The 19667-nt window shown below is 45.6% G+C and overlaps 1 protein-coding gene across 5 annotated transcripts in view; it reads right to left on the bottom strand.

Moving 5' to 3' along the window:
- LOC115092943 (small serum protein 2-like) overlaps positions 1–19667 on the bottom strand; it is a 142142-nt gene that overhangs the window by 20530 nt on the left and 101945 nt on the right. The window contains exon 5 of one of the 5 annotated variants that reach the window (XM_029604438.1): positions 12916–13918. The exons of the other annotated variants lie outside the window; for them this stretch is intronic. Coding sequence (XP_029460298.1) covers positions 13783–13918 — 136 coding nt within the window. The 3' untranslated portion in view covers positions 12916–13782. Of the gene's footprint in view, positions 1–12915; positions 13919–19667 lie in introns of those variants that run through there. 5 annotated transcript variants of the gene reach the window in all.

Genomic DNA, 19667 nt, shown 5'->3' with positions numbered 1-19667 from the left:
GTTCCTAGTCCTAGCCAGAGACTTCATTATAGTCCTGTGTTCCTAGCTCCATCCAGCTCAGCTCCTGAGAGGCCCATTCCCTCACACACACCTCACCATGGGTGTGACTCATGTCTTGAACGGAGCCGTCCTGTGGCCCATGGGTTCTGCTCTCCCAAGAGGCAAATGATGCACGCCGAGCCCACACCATTGGTCCCTGAAGGCTGTGCTCACAACAGAATGCGAAGACCAGAACTCTGTGTGGTGTGCTGGGCTCAGTGTTGGACATTCGTCTTGATTTTGAAGTTTGGCTTAAAAATGTTTTCAAACTTCTCTGGATGTTTCCAAGTTCCTGTTTTTGTTCCTAGTTCCTGGACTTTCTCTGAACTGTTTTATTGTTAATACTCTGGTTTCTACAAAAAACGTTTTGCTTGCTTGCCGTCTCCCAAGTTTCAGTGGGGTACTTCTGACCGGTACCCCACTGAAACAACACATTTCACCTGTCTTACACAAATTACATTGGCTCCCCGTCAAACAAAGAATCTGTTATAAAATCATTATGCTAATTCATTCTCTCCTGAATAATACTGATTCTACTTGGATGTGTTTCACACTACACATTTACAAACCACAACGAGAATTAAGATCTACAGGGAAAAATCTGCTGGAAATCCCTTCAGTTAAGAATGCGGCGTTGTGCATGACTAGGAACAGAGCTTTCTCGGTCGCTGGCCCTATACTGTGGAACGCATTGCCAGACCTGCTTAGGTTAATAGGTTAATAAGCAGTCGAAAAGACTTTAAGAAGGCGTTGAAAACCTACCTCTTTAAGGAAGCTTTTAAAGATTTAAAAATATCTTAGTTGAAGTAAATAAGACTAATTATGTCTGATTTATATAGTATTACTTTTACTTATTCCTGCTTTTTATTTTTAACGGAAACTGGCCAATCTCTGTTTTAGTCATTATTATTTTTTATTGATTATGAAATATCCTGTATTTTTATTCTTACCTATTTATCTTCTTAAGTTTTATTTTTATCTCAAATTTTTAACCTTTTAATTTTAAGGTTATTTATTGTTGTAAACCACTTTGGTCAGTATTTTTTACTGGAAAACTGTATATAAATCTGTTTAAATAAATAAATAAATAAATACCTGATTCCAATCTACAAGAGTCTTATTCTAACCTTCGAGTTGCTTCAGTTCCGGGGTTCTCCCGGATCGGCAGTAGAGGGTCATATGTTCCCACGACCTGCAGGAGGCGCCTGCAATTTGATCCCCTGCTAGCCAGCTCATGTATCAGAGCTTCCTACGACCTGCAAGAGATGTCAGCTATCTGATTCTTCCTTTATCAGTTCTATAGCTTCCTTGATTATCAAGAGGTACTTGCAAGTTGTGCCCAATAGCCAGTACAAGTCCTGAAGTTCGTCTAGCTAACAGAGGGTTTCTTCATCAATTCAAGATCTCTTCTACCCTCCGTAGTGGTTTTACCCTTGGGTTCCAATGACCTGCAGGAGGCACCTGCGCCCAGTTTCTTCTCTGATCTCTATTTGAGTCAACGTTCTCTAGTCCAAAATTGAACCTTGAGTCCTTCCAGCACCCCAGGTCCTGGTTCTATCGACCAGCTGGAGGTGCCTGCATCCCAGGCCTGGCGTCTTCCATCAGTGCTTCTCCAGCAAGAACCTACTCCTAGTAGGAGCCTTACTTCAATGGTTCCATGGTTCCTGCATCCTAGTACTCCAGCGTCCTTTTGTTCCTGTTCGTCTGCCTGTTTCCCCAGGCAGTACCTCCAGACTGTTTCACTGGTACTGACCCCGGCCCAAGCCTTGTTGATTGTACTTGTTGCCTGCCTTGGCATGTGGCACAATGCCTAAGGTGTAGAGACCTTGATCCAAAAGGTCATGGGTTCATGTCCCACTCTAGCGCTTCCAAGAATTGATTCCAAGCTTGTGGGTCCCAGCCCACACATCCCTGAGTCCAAGGACACTTGATTCCAAGTTGGTGGGTCTTAGCCCACACATTTATGATTCCATGAACACTTGACTAAGCTAGTGGGTTCCAGCTCCCACTTCCAGAATTCCATGAACATTCCTGTCCCATTCCATCTGGGTTTTTCTCCTCATACATTGGATATCTGATATGTCTATGACAAGCTATTTTTCTCATTTCAGCTCTTCACTTGGTGAAGTGTGCCGGACCCAAGTTTCACGATACTCTACCTGCCTTCCTCCCGGAGTTAGCCAAAAGAGGTTGGGAGGGAGCCTTTGAAGGGGGGTACTGTTACACCCCTGCCTGCGCTTCACGCGGACAGGGCCTTACCTTCGTGGCTTGGCCTGCCGCCGACGCTGCTCTTCACAGACTGGAGGCCGCACTTCAAGCCGGGGCCTTACCTGCTTCCCTGCCCACGGCAGGAGCCACCAACACCAGGACCTTGCGGCCCGGTTGCCATCTTGCTGGCATGGCAGGAGCCATGCCAGGCCTTCCTTCACGGCCTGGGAGGCCACTGACGCCACCATTTGGTGCCATGGCCTGGAGGCCACATCCTCTGGCTGTCCTTGGCGGCTGGAGCCGCTTCTCCTTCACATGGCAGGAAGCCGCCGACATCATCGGGCCCTGCCTGGAGGCTCGCTTCCCCTGCTCTGCCTCCTCCCTGCAGAGCGGCAGGGATGCCACTGTCCAGGGTCCTGACCTTCCTGTTTCTGCTCCTCCTAGGGGGCAGGCCTGCAGCTCTCTTCCCTTCTTGTAGGGATAGAGAGGTGTGGTCCTCTTAGCAGCTCCTCCCAGGGAGTTGCATCTTCAGCCCTATAAGAGGGTCCTGCTTCATTTCAACTTTGTCTTCGCATCAGCTCAGATGCTCCTGAAGACGTCTCTTCATCTGGTACCTGTTCCTGAAGCCGGATCCTGATGTCCATTCCAAGAAGTTCCATTCCAGTCCTGCAGTCCGTTCCAAAAAGCTCCATGTTCCAAGTCGATACAAGACGTTCCTATTTCCAAATTCCAAATTCCTGGTTCCAAGATGTCCCATGATCATAGATGTTCCAAGATGTTTTTTATGACCCTAGAAGTTCCTAGTTCCAAGATGCCTGTGAGGGTCCTGTCTCCCTTTGATGTTGTCCCAGTCCTAATGCTACATGCTACATGGTTTACATGTAGGCACATATTTAATGTAGGTAAAAGTGTACTATAGTACATTCTAACAGGTGCCATCAAAGGTTCGGTTACAATATATCATTAGACAAAATAATTTTTAGAGAAGTGGGTCATGACAGAGTGTAATCAAAGTACTTTTACGGGTAAATTTATCATACATAATGTTATCAATATGCTAGTTGTGATGTAGGGATGTGAATCATTTTTTAACGATTAAAATTATCGTCCGATAATTTTAATATCGTCTTAAATCGTTATAGAACACGATACTATAGAAATTCTAACGATTTATCGTTAAAAATCGTTAAATCGTGTTAGTGCACACTAACTCGAGTTAGTGCGCACTAACTGAAAATGATACAAATTGACACTTTCCAGGTCAGTAAAGGTCAGTTAGGAATGAATGTGTGTTCCTATTGGCTGGCTGCCCTCTTATCTATTGATGTTAACCAGGTTCCCACTGAGGTGATGGTTGGGGGGATGGGAAATGCAAATGGAAACTCAGGAACACTAACAGAAAATGATACAAATTATTGACACTATCCAGGTCAGTAAATGTCAGTTAGGAATGAATATGTATTCCTATTGGCTGGCTGCCCTCTTATCTATTGATGTTACCAAGGTTCCAACTGAGGTGATGGTTGGGGGGATGGGAAATGAAAACTGTTGGTAGTTGACAAAAAAAGTAATGTGATCAGTCAATATGACTAGAACCTGTGCCCTATTCCTGATACCAGGGGTGTTGTGATCTTCCTGCACTCAGTGCCCTATCCCTGATACCAGTCTGAGACAGCTCCCTCCCTGCATTACTAGTGAGAGGCTGGCTTCACAGACAGGGGGGAGCTGCCTGACCCTCACTCCTGACTTCCCCCATGTCCCAGCTAGTGAATGGTGTGTGGGTGAGGGGGGGGGGGGGAGGATGGTGAAGTCCGAGACAGCTCCCTCCCTGCATTACTAGTGAGAGGCTGGCTTCACAGACAGGGGGGAGCTGCCTGACCCTCACTCCTGACTTCCCCCATGTCCCAGCTAGTGAATGGTGTGTGGGTGAGGGGGGGGGGGAGGAGGATGGTGAAGTCTGAGACAGCTCCCTCCCTGCATTACTAGTGAGAGGCTGGCTTCACAGACAGGGGGGAGCTGCCTGACCCTCACTCCTGACTTCCCCCATGTCCCAGCTAGTGAATGGTGTGTGGGTGAGGGGGGGGGGGAGGATGGTGAAGTCCGAGACAGCTCCCTCCCTGCATTACTAGTGAGAGGCTGGCTTCACAGACAGGGGGGAGCTGCCTGACCCTCACTCCTGACTTCCCCCATGTCCCAGCTAGTGAATGGTGTGTGGGTGAGGGGGGGGGGGGGAGGATGGTGAAGTCTGAGACAGCTCCCTCCCTGCATTACTAGTGAGAGGCTGGCTTCACAGACAGGGGGGAGCTGCCTGACCCTCACTCCTGACTTCCCCCATGTCCCAGCTAGTGAATGGTGTGTGGGTGAGGGGGGGGGGAGGATGGTGAAGTCTGAGACAGCTCCCTCCCTGCATTACTAGTGAGAGGCTGGCTTCACAGACAGGGGGGAGCTGCCTGACCCTCACTCCTCCGGGGTATTGTGATCTTCCTGCACACAGTGCCCTATCCCTGATACCAGGGGTGTTGTGATCTTCCTGCACACAGTGCCCTATCCCTGATACCAGGAGTGTTGTGATCTTCCTGCACGCAGTGCCCTATCCCTAATACCAGGGGTGTTGTGATCTTCCTGCACACAGTGCCCTATTCCTGATACCAGGAGTGTTGTGATCTTCCTGCATGCAGTGCCCTATCCCTGATACCGGGATGTGTGCAAGAAGATCCCAACACCCCCGGTATCAGGAATAGGGCACTGTGTGCAGGAAGATCACAACACTCCTGGTATTAATAGGGATAGGGCACTGTGTGCAGGAAGATCACAACACTCCTGGTATTAATAGGGATAGGGCACTGTGTGCAGGAAGATCACAACACTCCTGGTATTAATAGGGATAGGGCACTGTGTGCAGGAAGATCACAACACTCCTGGTATTAATAGGGATAGGGCACTGTGTGCAGGAAGATCACAACACCCCTGGTGCCAGGGTTAGGGCACTGTGTGCAGGAAGATCACAACACTCCTGGTATTAATAGGGATAGGGCACTGTGTGCAGGAAGATCACAATACCCCTGGTATCAGGGTTAGGGCACAAGTTCTAGTCACATTGACCGATCACATTACTTGTTTTGTCAAGCTACCAACTGTTTCCATTTCCCATCCCCCATATACTGTCAGTGGGAAGCTTGGTAACATGAATAAATAAGAGGGCAGCCAATAGGAATACATATTCATTCCTAAACTGACCTTAACTGACCTGAAAAGTGTCAAATTGTATCATTTTCAGTTAGTGCGCACTAACTCCCAGTTAGTGCGCACTAATCGGAAAAAAACGATTTTTAAACGATTTTTTAACTAAAAAATCGTGCCTAACACGATTTTCTTGCCCTGCCACACGATTTCTATCGTTAAGACTATATGGAAAACGATTCACATCTCTAGATGTGGGGTTCATAGACTACTCTTCTGTATTGTCCTAAGTACTGTGTGTCGGTGCTTATCTGCTTATTCCTGAATAATTTCTATTCTCCCGTCTCCTTGTAAAATGCCTGTTTAAAAAGCCATGTTTTTAAACTTTTCTTAAATGCCTTGAGATTCCCCTGCTTTTACTTTGAGCCTGCTAGCTTCAAGCTTTTACCTGTTTCAGTTCTGTCTCTGGAGGATCCTAGGGGTTTCCACTAACCTGTGCTATGAGACTTCCTGAGCTTGCCCCGATCTCCTCGTGGTCTGCGACCAGCCATCCAGCTGTGTAGGGTGCGAAGGGGACAGTGTAGTCTGTGACCAGCCCCACGTGCTGTGTAGGGTGCCTGAGGGTCTTGCTCATTCCCGCCTGTGTCTTGTTCCTTGCCTGAGTCTCCAGTGCGGTCCACAACCAGCCTATGTGCTGTGTAGGGCGCCTGATGGACTCACCTTCCTTCCCACATTCCAAGTCCCAAGTCTACGTCTCTATGTTCCAAGTCTTCATCTCCACATTCCAAGTTCCAAGCTTCACGTCTCTACGTTCCAAGTCTTCCTCCCCAAGTTCCAAGTCCCAAGTCTTCATCTCCAAGTTCCAAGTCTTCAGTTCCATGACGCACTCTTCGTGAGTCCCAAGCTCCACTTCATCCTCCTCGTGAGTTCCAAGTTCCTATGTTCCAAGTTCCTAGTCCTAGCCAGAGACTTCATTATAGTCCTGTGTTCCTAGCTCCATCCAGCTCTGCTCCTGAGAGGCCCATTCCCTCACACACACCTCACCATGGGTGCGACTCATGTCTTGACCTGAGCCGTCCGGTGGCCCATGGGCTCCGCTCTCCCAAGAGCCAAGTGATGCACGCCGAGCCCACACCATTGGACCCTGAAGGCTGCGCTCGCACCCCCAATATTGCATCGGCCTGTTTGTGTGTGGATCTTAGTGGTCTGGAAGGCATGAATGACGAGAGCCTTTTGCTCAAGTTAATAGGTCCATTTCCTCTTAGAGCCTTGTAAGTTAGTGTCAGAGTTTTGAATTTTGTTCTGTATGTTATTGGCAGCTAGTGTAACTTGTGTAGCACAGATGTGATGTGGCCATGAGGTTTGCATTCTTCTACCACTTGTGCAATGGCATTTTGTATTATCTGGAGTTTGTGGAAGACCATATATATATTAGACCAGTGGTTCTCAACCTTTTTTCTGTCGGGACACACCTGACAGATGGTTCTCACATGCATGACACACTGAACACATGACCATCATAGGTCTAAATGTAAAAGTACAATTTGCATCGACAGGAACCCCGACCCACAATTATGGATGTAAAGCAGAATTATGACATTCCCCGTACAACTCACCTTACAAAAAAATATATTCTGGTTCTAGTGTCATCTCAGTAACAGCAACACAAACTCCAACTACCAGGCTCAAAGCCCTATTTATGAAAAGACAACAGTTTATCACTAGTGCATGTCCTCTTGAGAAAATACAACAAATAAGACTGATACAGTAAAATACCTCACCTCAGTCACATACACTGAGCCAACCTAACATACTCCCAGGCTCTGCAGTAATGCACATAAACTAATGCGCACACAGTTACACTTGTATTATAGAATGCACTCAAACAGTAACAACCCTATCTATGAAAAGGCAACACTACAAATATTAAATCAGGCCCTAAACACCAATATACCTCCTATTAGGAAAACAGAACTAGCCAAGCAGCTATAGATCCGAACACAGAAATAATTGTATAACTATACTAATAAGCAGAATAAATGTTTCACAACTATGAACAGAATAATATCCAACAATTAAAAACTCAAACATTATTTAAAATTCTCCAAACACCAATAAAATATTCCAAAACAGCAGACATCACATAATATTCAGTAATTAAAATGGCAGTCAATCAAGAAAAATAAACTTAAGCCACCTTTACTAACCCCCTCCAGCAGCTCTCCTATTCCTCTTCCATGTAGGCCAGTAGCACACACCAGAAGCAGTAGTGGCTGAAGCTCTGTACTCATGGTCCTCTTCCCTAGTGCCCACGACCAGTCTCTCTGTCTCTCACACACACACATGTCACACCCCCATGACCAGTTTCTGTCTTTCACACACCAATCATCTCCCGACTAGTCTCTCTCTTACATACATCTCTCTCTCATGCACACACACACAGGTTTCCCACTTCCATGTTCTATCTTAAATATACAGGCTTCTCACTCCCATGCTGTGTCTCACACACACTCAGGTTTCTTACTCCTATGCTAGCTCTCGCCACATGCACAGGCTTCTCATTCCCATAATTACTTTCTCTCTCACACACACACACATACATACCAGTCACACTTGCATACTAGTTTGTCTCTCACACACCAATCATCTCCTGACCAATCTTTCTCTTACACACATACACGTCACCTTCCCGAATAGTCTCTCTCATGCATACACACACCCACGCTTCCCACTCCCATGTTCTATCTTACATATACAGGCTTCTCACTCCCATGCTGTGTCTCACACACACCCAGGTTTCTTACTCCTATGCTAGCTCTCGCCACATGCACAGGCTTCTCATTCCCATAATCACTTTCTCTCTCAACACACACACTCCAGTCATCTCCCTGACCAGTCACTTCCATTGTCTCTCCTATATACACACACACACACACACACATCACCTCTCTGACCACAATCACACACATGCTTTCTCTCACACACTTTACATAGATGATCTCAATCAAATGCTCTCACTTTCACACAGGCTCTCAGTCAGTTACACATGCACACTCTCAATCACACATCTCACAGACAGGCTGGCTAGCTGTCTCTTTCTCTCATTTCCTGCACCCCCCACCCCCTTCCCCGAGCACAAATGGTAGCTGCAGCAGCCTCCTCCGCTAGCCCCCGCAGGCCCAAGAAAGAAGAATCCCATCGGCCACAGGAGGCTAATTCTGCTGTCTCCTGTGCTGATTTCTGGCTGCTTCTGATTTTGCTTCGGGCCCACGCTACTGCTACTTTTTCATGCAGCATGGCTCTTTCTTCTTCCCGCGCACCCCACTGCACATCACTTCCTATTCCGGGCCAGGATGGGGGCAGGTGCAGGAAGAAAAGGCCCAGCCGCAGTTGCCAGCCTCCACTAACACTGCTGCCATTCCCATCCAGGCTTGAACGTGCTGATAGCCCAGGTGGCAACAGCAGCAGTGGAAGATAGCCTGCCTCTCGCTTGGTGAAGGAAGAGGGGGGGGGGGGTGGAAAGAGTAGTGGGAGACCGGTAGCATGCGACACACCTGCTGCTGCTTGGCGACACACCGGTTGAGAAGCGCTGTATTAGACCATTGCATAGCAGTAATCCATTCTTGATGAACGGGCTAAGTTTCAAACGTTATGTAACTGAAAGTGGCAGCTGTTTATTGTTGCTTGGATTTGTGGCAGCATGGTGAGTTTTAAGTCTAGTAGGATTCCAAGTCTTTTTACCTGGGTTTTTAGTGGGAGTTCATAGGTTCCAAATGGGTTTTCAGTTCAGGGGCTTGATTGTGCCTGTTCTGTGCCCATAGTATCTCTGTTTTTGTTGTCTTTTGTCCATTCTTGAACAACTGCATGAGATATGCTTAGCTTAATTATAGCAGTTGATGGGTCCAGGTCCATTGGTAGTATAGGCTGAACATCTTCTGCATAAATGTAGGTTCGAATCACCTGTGCCAGGCCCTTGAGACTGATACCAAAGAGATGTCACTGGTACCGAACTCAGGGTACAACACTATTTTCAAATACCTGTGGCAGGGGCAGGAGCTCTTGTGAATTGCTCCTGCCCCTTTCTTTTACCCAGACAAAGGAAGGAATAAGTGGAGGCAGAAAGATCCCCAACCTCTGTCTGGGTTCAGAGGGGATTTGGAGGACCCAGGGAGGTAGTAGCAGGTAGGCTAAGACCACACCATCTTTATTGATGTCAATCATGCCATCCTTCTCGAACGGCTATCCGATATAGGAATTCAAGGAGAAGCTCATAGCTGGTTTCAATCGTTCTTGGAGAATAGATTCTATAAAGTCAAGATCAATAATGAAGAATCGCCTCCTATTAAATCAACACGAGGAGTACCACAAGGATCATCTCTCTCCCCTACGCTATTTAATATTTACCTGCTTCCACTCTGCCACCTACTCTCCAACCTCAAGCTAAAACATTATATTTTTGCTGATGACATTCAGATACTCCTTCCCATCACAGAATCACTGCAAAAAACTTGGGCACATTGGAATAATTGCTTACAATCTATCAATACTCTGCTATCCAGCCTGAACCTCATACTTAATTCAAACTCATTGGAACAACTGCTTAATATCCATCAATTCCCTTTTGACCAGCCTCAAACTCATACTAAACACAAACAAAACAGAAATCCTCATCATCTCACCTGACGACAAACACACTACCTTCAACATCCAAAACTTAACACAATCCACAATACCACCCATCAAACACTCACCGTCAGTCAGAGACTTAGGGGTGTGCTTCGACAATCAATTCAACCTCAAATCCTTCATCCACAACACAACTAAAAAATGTTATTTCAAACTTCAAGTGCTAAAAAATCTGAAACCACTCCTCCACTTCAGTGACTTCCGTTTAGTAGTTCAGTCTATAATTCTATCCAAGTTAGACTACTGCAATTCTCTTCTGCTAGGTCTTCCGGTATCAGCCATAAAACCCTTACAGATGGTACAAAACGCCGCGGCGAGGTTACTCACAAATACCAACAAAAGAGCCCACATCACTCCAATTCTGCTCTACCTCCACTGGCTTCCCATAAAAGCAAGAATCACATTCAAGACTTTATCAATGATCCATAAGGATATTATGGGCAGCGCCCACTTAAATCTTACCTCGCAACTACGCCTTCACACATCAAAAAGACCTATCAGATTTAATTATAAAGGTTCTTTATTTGCGCCCCCGATCAAAACTTCGCTAGCTAAAAGGGCACTCTCCACAGCCGGACCCACCCTTTGGAATTCATTACTGCCTGATCTGCGACTTGAAACCTGCCATCTAACATTCAAGAAAAACCTAAAAACTTGGCTCTTCCGGCAAGCCTATCCGGAATCGAAGGAACATCTTGACTCCGATCAATGAGCAAAATAGCTCACTACAAGGCCCAACACAGACCTTTTACCTATCGTTTATACTTGTTAGTTGACAACTACTATTGTCGTATATTATATATGTGTGTTTTATCTATCACATCTAATTTTATCATTTATTGATTTTAGTTCTTTTTGTTCAATTTGTGGATTGTTTAATGTAAACCCGAACGTTACCTGTTCAATACTCTATTGTTCAATGTAACGCCTTACGGCGAAAGTTTTGTTCTTTGGAAACAGTCTTGATTTGATTTGCACATCGAGAAAGTCGGTATATAAAAACCCTAAATAAATAAATAAATAAATAAAATAAAACAGAAATCCTCATCTCGCCAGACGAAAACCATACTCTCATCAACTCCCAAAGCGCAACACAATTCGCAAAATTATCTATTAACCACTCCCCTTCCGTCAGAGACTTAGGGGTGCGTCTCGACAATAAATTCAACCTTAAATCCTTCGTTATCCACACAACTAAAGAATGTTATTTCAAACTTCAAGTGCTAAAAAATCTGAAACCACTCCTCCACTTCAGTGACTTCCGTCTAGTAGTCCAGTCTTTAATTCTGTCTAAGTTAGACTACTGCAACTCTCTACTGCTAGGTCTTCCGGCCTTATCTTCAAAACCCCTACAGATGGTGCAGAACGCTGCGGCGAGGTTACTCACCAACACAAATAAAAGAGCCCACATCACACCAATTCTTCACAGCCTTCACTGGCTTCCTATAAAAGCCAGAATTATCTTCAAAACATTATCAATGATCCACAAGGATATTATGGGCATCGCCCACCTAAATCTAAACTCACAACTCCGCCCTCACACATCACAAAGACCTATCAGATACAATTACAAAGGTTCCTTATATGCTCCCCCGATTAAAACTTCACTAACAAAAAGAGCACTCTCCACAGCCGGGCCCATCCTCTAGAACTCATTACCACCGGATCTACGCCAAGAGACATGTCATCTAACTTTTAAGAAAAACCTAAAAACGTGGCTCTTCCGGCAAGCCTATCCAGAATCGCAGGAACACTGACACCGGTCAAATAGCAAAATAGTCCACTATAAGTTCCATGACCGCCCATACCCCCTCAAGGCCCTATTACGCCTGATCTGGACAGCCCACGTGTTTTGAAAAGACTCCTTTGCTGATACATTAGTTCTCTAGCTCATGTATTACTCATGTTTTTTGCCCATCAACACTGTTCTCCGTTACCTGTATATCCCTATTTAGCCTACCCTCTTTTTTAGCTATTCCCTACATTTATTCAAGTTATTTTGACGAGTTATTGTTGTCTATTTAATAATTATGTTCTTATGTTCAGAAACTGTTTAATGTAACGCCTTAACCGCGACAGTTTTGTTCTATGTAAACCGACCTGATTTGATATTTGTATTGAGAATGTCGGTATATAAAAATCATAAATAAATAAATATTTACCTGTGCTTCTTTTTGGTGATTGTGTGTGTGTGTGTGTGTGTGGGGGGGGGGGGGGGTGTTAGAGAGCCCCAGGGATGCCCCAGGAGCAGCAGTGGGGATAGCAGAGGGGCTCAGGGAGGCTCTTTCTTTTTTTGGTTTAGTTTGGATTTTTTAGTGTTTATTTCAAATTGGCAGATGAACCGAACCAAAATGAACATTGAACGAAACACAAAAGGAAAAACTACTCAAAGTGAGAAACAAACAAACAAAATTATCTTGGCTGCACATCATTAAAAATGAATACCCTAATCTTCAGCCAAATAAACCAGCTAACCCAATCCTCATTTTAAACAATCAATAAATCATTACACCCAGCAGAGAAAAACCTTCCACTATTCAGATATAGAAAATCAACAAAAAACAATCAATGAATACAGAATCAAGACAATACACTATAATATTCATATTAAGAAATTATATCAAGGATCTGCCTGTCTGGCAAGGTCCTTCTGCAGTTCTTTACAGTCTGCTTGTATTTTAACAACTTTGAATAATTTTCTGTCATTACCAAATTATAGGTGCCTTGAGGGCACATGAAAAGTGTGAGCCGAAGTTCACTGCGTACACTATAATTTGTGGAAGAAATGTAAAGGAAATTGGATGAATCGTTCAAAAGTTTATTAAGGCAAGACAAATGGTATGAGAAAAGAAGGGGAACATACAGACACCATAATCTTCTATGGCTGATTTGTAGAAAAATAGGCTACAAATAATATTCACTGGGTGAGGGGAGAGGAAACTCCATATGTAAACCAAACTTTTTATTTTAAAGAACAAATGGCCATGCCTAGCAAAAAGGCAGTTTTGTTCTTATGGCAAGACCTTGAACAAGTTTTATAAGAAGGAAGACTTATTTCCCACTAGTCACAACTTTGTTTTTCTCTCTCTCTCTCTATTTCTCTATAATTTGCTGTATTTGTGGGTTGGTCATTCTGTCAGTCACACCAAAAAGCATATTTGCACAAATTTTGTAAGATATGTACTGACTGATTTTAGTTTCCTGAGAGGCTAATATTCCACCAATGTTTGCTTCTTAATAACCTTAATTGAACACAAAATAAAACTTGCGACATACAAAGACACCAAGTTTCTGCCCATTTCATGTGGGTACAAAATGTGTTTGCATCTGTACAATTCTTTCTGAATGATGCCCAGCCTCACTGCATGCAAACAGCTGTGTGCTAGGGAAAATGCACGGGTCGGGTAATACACTTTCAGCCACCAAGAAAAGGAGCATTCCAGGGGGCACATGGACGACGGGTGATAGTCGGGTGAATACATGTATGTGCGCAAATGATTTTTTCCCCTTTATCATCCCTTATGCTAGTACAACATCTAATAAGATTTGATTATTTACACAGTGATCACTTCTTTTTCTTTGACAGATTAAGTTGTTTTTTTTTTGTTTGTTTAAATGGTGGTCATATTTAAAAAAAAGTCAGTCTATTTCTTATCCTCCATGTAGGCATTATGCTGCAGCATGCGCATTCTGTGCAATCATTTCATTGTTCCTTTTCCTCCCACTTAGGCCAGTTTTTTTCTGGGAATTTAGGAACTTCATGCAGTATCCATTTGCTGGGAGCTGTAAGGAAAACCACAGTGATCTGGAAGTAAAAAGCTCAGATCACACAGAAGTTAACAAAAGCAGAAACTGCTTAGATAAGAGCAAAGGAGAAACTCAGTGAAGTTCATTTGTGTGATCTGAGACGAGGCGGGAAGTTTCTGAGCTGAGGAACTTACCCCTCCCCCCTGCAACTGCTACAAGCAGAGAGCAATCAGTTGCCATAGAAACCAAGTCACGAAGCCTCCTGTTACATGGACTAAAGAGAACAGAAGCAACGGCAGGGAGGGGAAAATAGAAGCTACACCACCCCTCCTCACATTCCTGTGTTACACTTCGCTGCTAAAACTCCCTCACCCTTTTCACTACGCTCTGACAGGCTAGCAAAAGTAAACTTTGTAGTGTCAATTAAAAGAAACTCAGCCTGAACAGACATAATTATAGAGAGACTCATGGCTGAAACTTCAGAGCAGCCAGCCAAAGCCATCACAGTAAAAAGTGACACAGAAGAAGGGAAGGAAGGCAGGGAAGAGAAAGATGAAAGCAGGGAATCAAAGAGATTGTGTGCGCTTACAGAGAGAGCTGCACAGAGATATGAGGAAAAGAAGCTGAAGCATGAAGATACGTTAGAAAGGGAATGGCATAATATTGCTAAGAAAAAAGAAAAGATTTTAGAAAACCACATAGAGCAGCTGAGGCTTCATTTTCAAACTTATCAGCTCAACACAGAAGAGTATCTAGGGTTCTTAACACGGACTAATACTGCAGAAAGCCTTGAAGAAAAGGGCCGCCAACAGAGTTTACACCAGATACGCCAGAGAATGGTAACAGACACTATTAACAGTGCAGAAGCAGGTGACATAATAGATGAGACCAACTCTCAGCACTCTCACACCTCTAAGTGTACATCAAGATCTGTTAGGTCACAAGGGTCAAGATACTCAAGCCACTCTCAACTCAGCTCTATCATCCTTCAAAAGAGAGCAGAGTCCCAAGCAGCTATGGTGCGCATACAGTATGCTGAACAAGCAGCAGCCCTCAAGATGGAAGGGCTCAGAATAGAAGAACAACAGAAAGCCACTGCCACAGCTGCCGCCACCACTGAGGAGCACAGAAAGGCTGAGCTAGAGATTGCCTTAGACCTGTTGCAGCAAAAGGGAGAAGCAGCAGCCCTTGAAGCCCAAATTAAAGTACTGGATGCACCCCCGGATCAGGACAATGGGGAGGACCTACTCAAATGCACGGCCCAACAAGAACCAGTCCGACGGATACTAGAGTACATCATAACTCACCCTCTAACTCACGCCAGTGCGTCACCTCCTCCAGAGCAACCCCCGCATCGGGAAGGAACACACCTCCCTTCACAAATAGAGACCTCAAACAGAGAAATCAAACCTGAAACACAAATGGCCATGAGTACCAAACCTCATGGCAGCAGTCCACTGGCTCTAGATCATGCGAATGTAAGGCACCCACACACAGGCAACGTTCCAGCCGAACACCCCGAGCCAATGCACAACAGGAGAGATGTGCATAGTCAACCACAAGATATCAATCCAGCGAGGCCCGTCACCTTTCAGGAGCAGCCTTCAGAAAGAGAAGACTTATCAAGGTACATGTCTCGCCAAGAACTCATAACCGCAAGCCTCTATGTGTTCAACGATCAGCCCAAAGATTATAGGACATGGAAAGCTGGCTTCCAAAATGCTGTGAAAGATATGAAATTGGACTCATCAGAAGTAATGAACCTGATGATGAAATGGTTAGGATGTGAATCGGCCGAACACGTGAGCAGATTGAGAACCGCTCACCTAGGGAATCCCTCTGCAGCATTAAAGGAAATGTGGGAGAGACTCGAGCAATACTATGGAAACCCAGTCACCATAGAAAATGCATGGCTCGAGGAACTGGAAAACTTTCCAGAAATATCCAGAAAAGACAACCGAAAGCTATTAGAATTGGGAGATCTTCTCCAAGAGGTGGAGACAGCGAAAGCTGAACTAATTTATCAGAGTCTCAGCATCCTAGACACACCACGAGGCATGAACATCATCATAAATAAGCTGCCAAGCGATATACAAGACAAATGGGCATCTCACGGTGCACAGTACAAAGAGGACAACAACAGGCACCCACCGTTCCATGTCCTCACAAAGTTCATACGTGACTTGGCAAAGCACAGGAACGACCCTAGCTTCCAGTTCAGCACACGTGAGACACACCGAATCAGCTACTGAGTGGGCGAAAAGCCAGCCAAAAAGTATGGCAGCAACAGGAGGCCCATTTCGGTGCACAAAACGGAAGTGTCACCCAAGACTTCCTGACATGAGTGGGGTGGAGGATCCAGACCGGCAGTGCCCCATACACAAAAAACCTCACCCGCTCTGAAAGTGCCGAGGATTTAAAGGGAAACCCTTGAAAGAATGCAAAGAACTGTTGAAAAAGTACAGAATTTGCTACAGGTGCTGCTCTTCGTCTAGCCACATGGCTAAAGATTGTAACACAATCATCAAGTGTTCAGAGTGTGGGAGCGACCGACATAATAGCGCTCTGCACCCTGATGAAGCAAAACCTCATCCTTCAAGAACTTCACACCCCAGTTCAAACCACGGCGGGGAGGAGAAGGATGAACAAACGCCAGAACCTGAAGTGGTCCCAAAATGTACACAGGTGTGCAGGAGAAATAGCAAAGGGAAATCCTGCAAAAAAATATGCCTGACCAGAGTGTACCCCAAGGGGCGGCCTGAACAAGCAGTCAAATGTACGCCATCATAGATTAACAGAGCAACAGATCCCTGGCAAGGCCGGAATTCTTTGACTTGTTCGATATTCAAGAACGCTACTCGCCGTACAGCCTCAAAACCTGTTCAGGAGTCGTTCAAAGGACGGGGAGAAGGGCAAGCGAATATGTAATAGAAGCGATAGATGGCAACTACAAGTCAAACTTACCCGTGCTCATAGAGTGCGACCAGATACCTGACAACAGAGACAAAATTCCTACGCCGGAAGCTGCTCAACACCACCCTCATCTGAGATCTATAATGCATCGGCTTCCACCACTAGATCCGGAAGCAGAAATCCTACTGTTACTGGGCAGGGACGCACCGGAGTTGGTCAAGTCCCTGGAGATGCGTGATGGTCCACCAACAACACCCTACGCCTATCGACTCGCCTTGGGATGGGTGATAGTCGGAGATGTCTGCGTGAATCGGACAAGGAAACCGAGCATTTAGACATACGCTACGAGTGTCTTAGACAATGGACGTCCCACCCTGTTTGAACCATGCCCTAACCACCTAAACACCAAAGAGATCCTGAGCTGCGAAGAACCGATTCTCAATTCAGCTATCAGCAGGATCACCCCCCCATCAGATGCAGAGGAACATCTAGGGGATTCGGTGTTTCAAGTCACCAAAGATGATGACAAAACTACTCTCTCTGTAGAAGACAGAGAGTTCTTAAGAATTATGAACGAAGGGTTCTTTATGGATGAATCAAACAGCTGGGTGGCTCCCCTACCATTCTGGACACCCAGATCTCGACTCCCTAACAATAGAGAACAAGCAGTCTCACAACTTAGGTTGCTGCGGAAGACTTTGGAAAGGAAACAGCATTTCATTAACTTCATGAAGGAAATGTTAGATAAGGGCCATGCAGAGCTAGCTCCACCTTTGAAGAATGGCGAAGAATATTGGTACTTGCCTACCTTTGGTGTATATCATCCGCAGAAGCCAGACTAGATCAGAATAGTCTTCGATTCCAGTGCGCAGTTCCGTGGGATCTCACTCAACAGTGTGCTTCTCACGGGACCTGATATGATCAACAACCTGTTAGGAGTGGTGATCCGCTTCAGGAAAGAAGCAGTCGCTGTGATAGCCGACATCCAACAAATGTTTTACTGTTTTGTCGTGCACCAAGACTACAGAAATTATCTGAGATTCCTGTGGTACCGCGACAATGACATCAACAAAGAGATTGTGGAATACCGGATGCGAGTGCACATTTTCGGCAACAGTCCATCGCCTGCAGTAGCCACATACGGGCTCAGGAGGACAGCTCAAGAAGGAGAAAAAGAGTATGGTACAGAGGCCAGACGCTTTGTGGAGAAGGACTTCTACATAGATGACGGATTAAAGTCCTTACCTACCGCAAGGGAAGCGATTAAGTTAATAAAGGCAACACAAGCAATGCTAGCAGGCGCAAATCTGAGACTCCACAAAATAGCTTCAAATAGTCCTGAAGTAATGAAAGCATTCTCTTCATACGATCGCGCCAAAGACTTGAACTTAGATCTGAGAGTGGACGCACCCCCTCTCCAACGAAGTCTTGGGTTAAGTTGGGATGTAAAGAAGGATGTCTTTACATTCCAAGTTTCAATCCGAGATAAACCATACACCCGCCGAGGTGTTTTAGCCACAGTCAACAGTCTGTATGACCCGCTGGGGTTTGTAGCCCCAGTTACAATACAAGGAAGAGCCTTGTTAAGAGAACTCTCATCCAGCACTACCGAATGGGACGCCCCATTGCCCCAAGCAAGGAAATTGGAATGGGAAAAATGGAAGAGCTCCCTGAAAGTGCTCGAACAGCTCCACATACCACGCACTTACGTTCCAATATCATTTAGTACACCCAGCTATAAAGAGATCTGCATTTTCTCCGATGCATCGGTCAAAGCCATAGCTGTGGTAGCCTTTTTGAGAGTAACAGACGCGAAAGGGACAGTACACGTGAGCTTCATCCTCGGCAAGGCAAAATTAGCACCACAACACGACCACACCATACCATGCCTAGAATTGTGTGGAGCTGTGCTAGCAGTGGAAATAATGGAGCTGATAACAGCTGAGAGAGACACGCAAATTGACGCTATTCACTTCTACACGGATAGCAAAGTAGTACTAGGTTACATTTACAACCAGACAAGAAGGTTCCACGTGTATGTTAGCAACAGAGTTGAACGTATACACAAGTCAACGCACCCAGAACAATGGCATTATGTGCCCACCAATCAGAATCCAGCAGATCACACGACAAGAAGTGTGCCAGCATCCCATTTAATGGAAACAATGTGGCTGACGGGACCAGAATTTCTCCGGAAACCAGAACACAGGTCTCCCGAATGCTTATTCGATCTCATAGACCCCGCGCCGATTCGGAGATTCGCCCAGTCACAACTACTCTCCTCACCGATATTGTTCCCAGGAGCGGTCTGGGAGCTCACCGTTTCCTGCGTTTCTCAAGCTGGACGACACTGAGAAGAGCGATGGCGCTTCTCATCCATATAGCGCTGTCAAGACACCTACCAGCTGACGATAAGCGGAAAACCTGTCGTCAATGGCACCTCTGCACAGAATCCCTCTCTGTGAACGAGCTCACCCGAGCGGAGAACACCATCTTATGCTGTGTACAACGGGAAGTGTACGCAGAAGAATGGAGACGCATCAGCAGAGGTGCGGGCTTGCCCAAAGACAGCCCCCTCCGAAAGTTGAATCCCTTTATTGACAAAAACGGCCTGCTGCGAATTGGTGGCCATCTCACCCAGGCGGAACTGGACACGGGAGAGAAGAACCCCGTCGTCGTTCCTGGTTCGCATCATATAGCTGTCCTGCTTATACGACACTACCATGAACAGGTTCGGCATCAAGGTCGACACTTCACTGAAGGAGCTGTCAGAGCAGCAGGGCTGTGGATTGTGGGAGCGAAACTATGCATCACCTCCATAATTTACAAATGCATCAAGTGTCACAAACTACGTGGTGCCTTCCAACAACAACAAATGGCCGACTTGCCAGCAG

The sequence above is a fragment of the Rhinatrema bivittatum genome, chromosome 5, assembly GCF_901001135.1.
Source record: "Rhinatrema bivittatum chromosome 5, aRhiBiv1.1, whole genome shotgun sequence".
Taxonomy (NCBI): Eukaryota; Metazoa; Chordata; class Amphibia; order Gymnophiona; family Rhinatrematidae; genus Rhinatrema; species Rhinatrema bivittatum.
The sequence above is the reverse complement of the archived record's forward strand: the minus strand, read 5'-3'. Positions and strand labels throughout refer to the sequence as shown.